This window comes from Cheilinus undulatus, linkage group 4, assembly GCF_018320785.1.
Source record: "Cheilinus undulatus linkage group 4, ASM1832078v1, whole genome shotgun sequence".
Lineage (NCBI taxonomy): Eukaryota > Metazoa > Chordata > Actinopteri > Labriformes > Labridae > Cheilinus > Cheilinus undulatus.
In genome coordinates, this window is record NC_054868.1 from 23,236,900 (window position 1) to 23,247,485 (window position 10,586).

The following is a 10,586-nucleotide window of genomic DNA, read 5'->3' on the forward strand; positions in this document are numbered from 1 at the left end:
AGAAGTGGCAATGACGGCAGTAAGAATGGCCATTAACTAGCAAAAACTTGCCAAAAAATGGTCGAAAACCTGCAAAAATGGGTTAAAACTGGCAAAAAAAGGAAACTATGGGCATGAAGTGGCAAAAAGGTTAAAAGTGGTCAAAATTGGTCCTAAGCAGCAAGAAAGTGACTGAAAAAAAAGATGGACAAAAAGTGGTATCCTTCACATTGATATCATCAGTAAATCACAACTGGGTTTTTCAGGGGCCCAGTCAATTCTTTGGGCAGCCCTGTACATGACAAATATGTCTGAATGGAGAAAAAAGGCAGTCATACATGGCTGCAACACTCGTAACTGTTTACTGCTATTGAACAGCCAACCAAGAAGAGGAAGAAACAGGCATAATAAAACACAAAGAAAAGCTACAATCAGTACCAAGAGCAGTTGAGCTAGGATACTATCACTGTGGCTGCAGGGAGACACTTCAGTGGGCTAACCAAAGTGTGGTGAAAGAGACAATAAAGCATTTGATTAATCATGATGAAAAAAATAATGCACGAGTTATGGACCTTAATTAATCACATTGAATGCATTAACCCTGACTGGTTTTACTGAATTAAAGTGTCAGCAATCATTGTGTATTCTTTTAATCCCTCTTCTGTTGGAAAGATTCTTGATGCAGTGAAGGTTCTGAAGGGAAAACATGATATCAGAACATATCTTCTTGAATTCATATGGGATGGCCATTGGATTGTAGCAGCGTTTGGCACCGTTGGGACCTTGTTATTCAGAGGATGCCATCTTTGTATAGTTCATTTGTCCAAGCCATATCTGCCATGATTTTATAAATGGGGTGAGCACACATGCAGATGTTTTGGAAAGCTCCAGGATGAGCTCTTTTTGGCTCAAACACTGGTGCCCATTTTTCACTTTGTGCAGCTGGCAGACTGGCAGCCTCAACAAACTTTACTGTCAACAAAATATAACATATTTCACCCTCCAGCCCATTAAGTCATCAGTTCGCGCGTGGTTTATGCTTATGCTCATGAGATGGTTAAACTGAACTGCTGCCTGCTAATACACACATGAGGGATCGTACTTGCCTGAAGGTTAGAGAGGCTTTTAGGGGAGCAGGATGGGGGCTGGCTTGCTTAAATGAATGAGTAATGGTCCCTCGTCCCTCAGCAGCTACTGTTGAAGTGCCCTTGGAAGAGGCACTGAACCCCCCCAATTGCTCCAATTGAGCTGCTCAGTGGCCAGAAATGCAAAACTGTGGCTGCTACTGGGTGGTTACCAAATGGGGTTGTGTGAGAGTGCAACCAGGGTGGGAAAGCAGCCACCATGCAAATGTTGGTTTCACTCTGGCCGAAGCTTGTACCATAAGTTGGTTAACTTTGCCAGCCACTTTGGCAGGTAACTAACCGTCATTTGGAGACTAACTCCATTCTGGAAATCAGGTTGGCTCATGAATTGGAAGAAAGCATCTGATTAATATGTTTGAAAAGCAGCCATGTTGTCAGGAAGGCATCCACAAAAGTCATCTTAGTCTAAATTTAGACCTTTAATTTGAGTTGGCTGGAAAACAAGTGCCTTAACACACACCATGAGATTTTTGATAGCCAAATTGACCAGGTGAACACAAGTCTTTGAATCCTGCCTTGTGATTTTAATGTCAATGAGCATGTTGTTATTCTTTTGATGTTGTCTGGCTATATCAGGGTTAAATTCTAATTTTCATTGGGCATGATCAAAATTGAACCACTCTTTGCTTTTCCACTACATGTTCCTGTTACAAGTCTAGAGCCTCTAATCTAGAGGGTCAAATTCAATCTGACTGCCTTTATTATACTGCATATAATTTACGATGCAGCTATTACCAAAGATCAATAGCACTTAAACTGCTCCATTGATATTGAAACCTGCACTGATTTACAAGCAGATAGGTCTTTGGTCAAATCTAGACCCACACTCACTCACTTACACGCAAACATGCACATACCTCGTGTATATTTGATATAATGCAATGACTCCCTTATGCCCCAATGTTGTCATTGCTTGCTTATTCATTTCCTGTGATTGCTTTTTGAAGCACACTCATTCAAAAGCACACACATCTTTGAGAATAAAAGTCAGAATTATCATTTGAAAAAATCGTTCTATGCATCTGTTTATCTCAAATTACTTTAAAAGTTTGAAAGGCTGACGCACACATGCAAAAACTCAGACATTTCTGAAGGGACATTGTATTGATTTACATTAATTCCAAAATGTTTTTAAAAGTATGTTGGTTATGCAGGATTTTGTACATACTAGTAAGATGCACACACCCATAAAAAGACAACCACATGCACACAAACAGGCTTTTTGTGACCTTCACTACAAACAGAGCCAACAGCAGAAGAAAGACTGTGTGTTTGTGTGTGTGCGTGTGTGTGTGTGCAAGTTTGAGTGCCAGCTACCAATGCACTAGGACTCAGGGATTGTCAGCACTGCCAAGGATATGACACCAGCTCTGCAAAAAACAACCAGCAGATGGATGGATAGATAGAGCCGTGGCAGAGGACGGAAATCCTTTAAACCCAATGGGCAGAGCAAATGACTAACACTACCAGGGCTCACACTTGATTGGTGACCACCCAGTGCTGCGAGGTGTGACGGTGTAGAGGTAGAGTTGGAAGATGTTGCTTAGGCTGCACAGAAGGACATTTTGCACAGTCTTGATGCTTGGTTAAATGTATGAGAAATGGTAGTACTTTTTGGAGTCATAACCATATTCACATGTTATTGTATTTTAAAGAGTAACTAAACCCTCAGAACACTTTTTTATGAAAACCTACGTTAATAAGGATTAACTTTCACTTTTAATAACTTGGGGTCCACATCTTGTCATTTTATCACAAAGTATTTAAATTCTATACTTTGTGTTAGAAATGTCCATAGCAACTGCCCTCTACAGGTTTAAAGGGTCCACTGCAACTAGTAGTTTTTTTTTCTACCATCCCCGCAGAGCCTAACAGTTCCTGCCCTCTTTTCCCTGACTGTTAACTTCACTTGTAGCAGCTCACAACTGAAATTCACTGCTCCACTTATCAGAGACTTTGCTGTGATACTCTAGGATTGTGGGTAATGTGGTGCTGTTGCCCAAGACTGCCTATAAACAATGTTTTTCTCCAGTGAAGTGGATAATACAGGGACTTATGTCATCTACATGATTATATACCTACTTATCCCATTTAACTCATTCAGACCTAAAGCTGCCTTGAAAAACAAGCTGTAAAACCAAAGTACTGTTTAAAACAACCTCTAAAACTGCACAGCATTTCAGAGTTTACTAAAATCTTTATTTCTTAGGCTTGGAAGCAGTTAAGGACATCTTATAAAACTGGTAAGGCTTAAAACTGTGAATAATTAATTTGGTTATATAAAGTTCTTTAAAAAAAAATTCTCATCTTGAAACATTCTATGACAGTTTGGCTGCATCTTGTTCATTTCTGACAGCAACTCTTACGACCATTCATCTGAGACGCCGTATATCTCAGAACAGAAATACGTGCTAAAAATCAGACCTCTGACACATTTCTGTATTATTTAGGCTATAAATTGTTTCTTAAGCCTGATTTATGCTTCTGCGTCACGTCAACGGTGTAGCTACACGTAGCCCTCTGCATCGACGTGGACCCCTATGCCGTAGCCTGACGCACACCTCCAAAAAAATTCTAACTACGCATCGCGGCGACGCAGACCGCAAGGGCTGTGATTGGTCCGCTCAAAACGTAATTTCAAGCAGTTGCTTTTGCTGGTCTTTCTTCCTGTTATTAGCACACATATCGCAACCGATGACGTTACATCATCGGTTGCGTTTGCAGAAGTCACAAATATTCTCCGTCATTGACAAATTTTTTCGAAGGATGAGGGAGAATTTTGAAGGCTGTCCGTCATTTTGATGGACTGACATGATGAGGATGAGCCTGCATTTCAGCGCACACATGCAGACAGATGCACAGACCTTTTCCATTTTGCACACATGGATTATCAAGGAGATTATTTAATCTATTAAAAATCTTGTACCCAGTGGGCTCTCTGACTCACCTAAAATTGTAGATTAATGAAAGCGTGTTGGTCTTCGTGCTGACAGCGCACTGAGAGGCTGCTGCAGCCTGCAGGTGTTTCAGTACACAGGTCGGCATGCAGAGGCCTTTGCACGATCAGCATGTTTCATGTTGTTCTAATCATGTCTGCACACTGATGACGAAATTGTCATTTTTTTCCCCTTTTTTTTGTAACAGGTTTGATTTTATGCGAAATTTCATGTATCCAAGGTGACCGATGATTCAAAACTGTTCCCGCTGCTTCCACCTCACTTGCTCACCACTGAAACCTCACTTTAAACACCAAAGTTAACTCATCTATTATGTGGATATCAACCATGGAAATATAACAGAGAGATGGCTGAGTGATGATTCAGATCAGCGCCTGTTGCTTTATTCTCTCTTGCTCGCTCACCCCCATCTGACCCTCCTCTCTCTCTCTTTCTCTCTCTCTCTCTCTCTCTCTTTCTCTCTCTCGCTCTGAAACCTCTCTGTAACACATACTAGTGTTATTTGCTAACCTGACACGCCAGATAGATATGTTTCACAGCTCCGTCACATGCTTTGTTGCTCTGATTGGCCTGTAGAGATGTGACAGACAGAACGTTCACCCCATCATACTCCGAGGATTTTTCAAAGCCTCTGCCTTTTCCCAAACGTTTCCTATTGAAGCTTTCCCAGATGGATGTGTGAAAGACATCCATCTGGCCTGTCAGGTTAGCAAATAACAGCACTTCCTTTCTGAGACACATGTTGTCTCAGACGAGCGGTCCTTGAGAATGGTCAGCAGAAATGTACGGTCTGCAGCCAAACCCCTCTCAAACATTGCCTTTATCCTCTGAGCCGTGATGAGTGGTCCCCCAGTCACATCATAAGCTAGGTTGTTGCCTTTGGTGTTTTTGTCATCTAAAATAAAGCTGTATTTGGCCTATGTGCCGCTCAGGATTTCAGCTATTGTCTTTGTCACAACTCAACTTTTAACTTCAGCCATCAGTTTTTAAGTAAAGAGGCTAAAACCAAAACATTCTTTATATTCCATGCACCAGAGTGCATTTTAGTGAATCCTGTTGCAGTTTGTCAGTCACATATCTTAAACACAATAAGCTCCTCCAAATTGCATTGCATTAGGTCTTAAAGATTGAAGCACACTATCTGGTACAAATTGGTTGCATATTAAATAATAAAAATTAAATTCACCCTAAAAGCATGAACCACTGCCACAAACAAGTTGTCCCAAAAAGAGTGTCAGAAAAATTCAGACATCCACTCAGGTGACACAACGAATGGCAACACTCACACACCTCTGCAGGTCAAGTTTCTTGTCTAACAGTTAAGGTCATTTTCAAATCAGAATGTCAATTTTCATCCTGATGACGACCAGCTGAATCAAAGTCAATTTGGAGCCGTGCGTCAGGGCAGTACTGCTGTCCCGTTCTCAGAAATTTGATCACATAAAATGCAACTTGAAATGTCAAACCCCGGGGGAATCACATCGACTTTCTGATTTATCCAATCACTTGTTATCAGTGCTGCCTGAGCACGTAGAAAATGGACATTTCCACCCACAATTCCTTCCTGCTTTACTCTCCTGATGAAAAATCAGAAAGTATTACATTAGACTTTCAGTAAGCACAGAGCATATTGTGTCTGTAGTGACAGGGGACTGCTTGAATCTTTGGACTTCCCATCTCAAGACTTAGACAATACATGTTCTTAATCCATAACTGTAGGCCTGTTTTCATACAGGGAATGGTAGTTCTGCTACAAGAAAATGTTCTGTTGTGTCACTGAAAATATGACCCAGATTTTGATTTCTCTATGAGACGTACACATGCACAGATGCAGTAATGCAACCACCCTCAGACCAAATGTCTCGAAAGTTTCCCAATGAGCACTGACTTAGATTTTCACATTTAAATTTGATTGAAACCAGATCAGAACATCTAAGACCTCATTTCAACTATTTTTTAAATACTTAAAATACAGCTATGTCATCAGTCAGCCACAAAACAAACTTTTCTCTTCTGTTTTTGACAAGTTGTTCATAAAAGGGTTGAAAGGATTGGAAATTATGCATTTTAACAGAACTTGGCCAAAATCAATTTGCAGTGAAAGGCAAAATCTAGACTAGAAAACAGTGAAAAGTGATCCCAATGAGCACCTGCACTGCTGTAAAGATCTTCATAACTGCTTCAAAAGTGAAAGTTTCTTAAAATTTATTTGAATATGCGAGAACTTTATGTTTGGATCACAATTATGCAGAAACATCAGTGTGAAGAACAAAAATGTTATTTGTTTTATAATTTGTTCATTTTTGTGTTGAGAGAGTGACAGAATTTTTTTTATTTAGTGGTAAAGCTGATAAGGGGGGATAATGAGTACAGCTATCGAGGGTCTGGAGTGATGGAGGGGCCCATGGAGGGGAGCAAAGACCTGGTCCTACTTCATTAAAAAAGAGTGATTAAATTTGATTTTTCTACCTTTTCTACCTTACTCAATATAAATCATTAAAGCAACACAAATCTAATATTTATTAAGTCTTGCTTGTTTCCAAATGCAGACTTCTTGTTATTGAGCCTTTATTTGTATTTTATCTATACCATTGATGGGCCCATTGAACTTAACTGTTCAGACTGCAATGTCAGTGTGTAAAGCCATGCTAAGACCATCCATCCTGCTTGAATAAATCTTCCCTTCACTGTTCACAATTGGTTCAAAATGCGCAAAACTACTAAGTCCAGCAGGAAAACTCACATCACTCCCATTTTATATTCCTTACACTGGCTCTAAAAGAAACATATTCATTCTTAGAGACTTGTTTTTGTTTATAAAGCCCTGCATGGACAGGCACCAGAATATCTTAGACCTGCTACACCCCTAGGTCCCAAATACACTCTAAAACCCAATTAGCATACCTCACTTTAGAAAATCATGCAAACCGATTGCCTTATAAAAATCAAGTAAAAATAATCTTTTGACCTCAGTGAAGTCGATATTGTGTGTTGCATTTACAAAAGCTGTATTTGTCTTGCGCACTTGCAGCTAAGTTTAACTTTGTAGTTAACACTTGATAAATCAAGTAAGATGTAAAAATGATGAAGTTACAATAACAATAACTGAAAGGTATACCATGAACCAGGAGGTCCTCTTCCACCATGCCCAGTATACCACCCATTGTGTATTGTAGTTGCTCCCCACAGACGGGACTCCTCTAACTGAGTCAGTAACTTCACTCATGGTGCAAAAGTATTTGTGGATTAAGGAATAACTGTCAAAAAATATGAGTACAATGACAAAAAATGCTTAAAGTAATTGAGTATTGTTTACTTAAAACTAAAAGTGTTCTTTTAACTCAGAAAAATAGAGCTGGAATAGCTTTTTTTTTTAGTCTCTGAAGTTCACATAACTCCATTGTTGTGACAAACTTTAAAGGTGCATTTGATCCAGAAAGCACATGTCTTCAGATTCCAGTGCATCTTCCTGACATTGCTAAAGTTTCTCCCCACATATGGGAATCCTCTAACTGACATAGTAACTTCAATCTGGTGCAAAAGTACCAAATGCCCAAAGACCCCAAATGCAAGAAGTACATCGTCAATACCTCCTCCACAGTCGCCATGTTTGTTTTTGAGTTTGTTGTTGTCATAAACTTTTGACTCTGGGCTTTGACTCTGGTGGATGTATTGTTAACATCCATGCCAATGTAAAGGACGCATGGAAGTATGTGAGCAGTGACGGTAACATCGTTTGAAAAGGACAAATACATTTTCGTGCGTAAAGGGAGTATAAATGGGCCTTTACAGTGTAGATCCCTTAGTTCTGCAGATCCAGGATTTCTTGTCATTCTTCAGGCTCATTAAATAACCAAAGTAGATCATGCACTTAAATTAGTTGCACCCAACTCTCTGGAACTCTCTTCTTCTTCAGTTACGCTCAGTAGCTTCAGCTTTAAAAACAGAGCTTAAAACATCGTTTCAGATTGGCTTTTGACCATCTAAAACACTGACTGGTCCATTTGCTTTGCTGTTGTTGATTTATTGAAATCATTGTGAAGCACTTTGTGACCTTGTTCTGTGAAAGGTGTTACACAAATAAAATTCACTTTCTTACTAACCCACTAAGACTGTTAGCAAACTCTTTGCAGTCTTCTTCAAAGTTGATCAGAGCCAGTCCTTGGTTGAGAATCGTAGCCGGGAGGATGCATGTGCCAATATCATGAAATGACACCAGAAGAGTGGGGATTGATCTTATCTATGTCAAAGCATGTTTTTCACATAATTATTTTCAGACAAAATTATACAGCACTTTATGAGCTGTGGTACTGGGGGCAGTTATAATCATTCTCATACTGTAGGTAAAGAAGACTGCACATGTGCAGGTACTTGGGCTGTATAGCCTGGCTGATGCTGACAGGTGATAAATATCTGACATGTAATCTTAGTCATACCTACATAGGACAGACAGTGGACTAAGGTAAAACATGTAACTTTTCTTAAAGAGGGAGCAGCTGCTGAATGCTTCCCTTACTGCTGCTATGAATGGATTTTAGGTTTTTGCATGTTTTCTTCAATACCTTCCTCATGCCACTCAAACGTCCACACACAGGCTACATCAAATTTGGCCTTATTGATTAGTGGTGACTGGAATGGAAGCTTGCAGAGCAAGGACTATTTACAGAGCTTCAGTATCTGGCCACTCTGGCCATATGGGCATGCACAGAGACATATCAGAAACTGTCCACAAAATCTGTGCAAGCATCAACAAACACCACCGCGCATGATGGCACGTATCCGACCAAAGCGCAACGGTGGAATATTTGTTTCATCTTGAGGGTTCCAAGTTGTGCAGACTTCACTTTTAAGCGGATAAGCATTAATATGAGGAGAGAGAGAGAGAGAGACGTGATTAATCCATCGCCATCTCCTCCTCATGCTCACAGACCCTCTGCACAAAGATGCCGCCCCGTAGGGCCAATCCGTCCCGTCTAAGCGTCCCACTGACGCCTGTATCAGCGCCCTGCAACAACTCTCTATGCGAGGGAAGCATATTGAAATTCACCCCACGCACTAAACTCTGACACACACTCCCCCTCACTATCTCTCCTCCTTTTGATTTCCAAACCCACAGAAAGGGAGCGTGGAGGAGAAGGGGTGAGGAAGAAAGCCAAAGAGGTGTTAGGTGATGTTGCAACAACCAAGAGCCAGACACACACACAAAAAAAAAATCAGGCTGCTCTTTTAGCAGCAGCATCCAGGTGACATCCCAAGCATCTTGAGTCATAAGGTCACCCATCTAGTCATAAAAGCCATCCAGCCACCCAAGCAGCTTCTTACCCTTCACTATCAGTCACCCTGCTGCGGATTAATCCAACCAGCCGCCCAGTGATAACAGTCCTCTGACCTGCCACCCATCATATTCAGTCACCCAACAGGCCACCCAGTCATCTGCTCATCAATCCACCAACCCAGGTCAGCGGAGCATCGCAACTCTCTTCCCTGGGAGCAAGTGCGCACCGCTCGGCTGTGAGCGTCTTACCTTGAGCGCTTCTATATCCAAAGACGTCGAGCGGTCCATGATGGAGAAGTGAAGTGCTGCAAATCTGTCACGAAAATAGAAGTCCCACAGGCGACGAAGATGAGTAGAGGGATTAAAAATCGAGACCAAGAAAAGTTGGAATGCTCTCTAGAGTCCCAAACTCTGCTGCAACATCCCCTGGATTATCGTTAGGATTAGGTTATTAATATTCCACCGCGACGGATTTTCTCAGTTTCATTCCTCCCGGTGGGTCGCTTGGTAAAATCGGGACTCCATGCCTTAGAAGTCCCCCCCACCACCACCTTCGGTTCCCGGTATGTCAATGCAGGGAGAAAATGTATTGGGATAAGATAGAAGAAGCCGTGCGTAATGTTTAAAGCGGGTTTTTTTGGCGCACTTGAAAAATCTGGTACGTCTTCTTCTTTTTTGGTGTTACACCTAAATAAGAAATATTACCCCCCACTGCAGGATTGCAGCCGGGATTTTGGGCTCTTCAGCCAGTCTGTCAGTGGATAAATGCCGTTATATTCCGTTGAATCCAGTTAAATGTGAGAGTGATGTTGTGTCTGCTCGCGCAGCAGTGGTCGGCAATCGGAGGAGAGGGAGTCGGAATCAGACAGATGATTTTCTGCCTTGCCTGGGCGACTTCCATGCGGCAAACCGCCAGAGATATCAGCTCTCCCTGGAAGAAAAGCGAGAGAGAGAGAGAGAGAGAGAGAGAGAGAGAGAAGGAGAGAGAGAGTCCTGGTAGGAGAAACGCTGAAGAGAGATCAGGAGAGCTGCGAGAGTTGAGACGAGAGGAGAGAAGGATGCAAGCTTTATGCTGTATATTATTCTACTGACTGACACACCGATGTCTGTGTTTGTGTGTATGAAAGAAAGGGAAGAGGGAAGGAGGGAGAGGAGAGGAGGCTCTCTAATCAAGTAGATGAATCGAAAATGCTGCTTTGCTGCTGAAGACAAGAGAGATTTAGATGCAGA

At 41.4% G+C, this 10,586-nt stretch overlaps 1 protein-coding gene across 2 annotated transcripts in view; it reads right to left on the reverse strand.

The window, feature by feature from the left end:
- Positions 1-10,104, reverse strand: part of LOC121508055 (zeta-sarcoglycan) — a 605,848-nt gene extending 595,744 nt beyond the window's left edge. For both annotated transcript variants that reach the window (XM_041784545.1, XM_041784546.1), the window contains exon 1: positions 9,606-10,104. In XM_041784545.1, coding sequence (XP_041640479.1) covers positions 9,606-9,644 — 39 coding nt within the window. In that variant the 5' untranslated portion in view covers positions 9,645-10,104. The remainder of the gene's footprint in view (positions 1-9,605) is intronic.
- Positions 10,105-10,586: the final 482 nt, after the last annotated feature.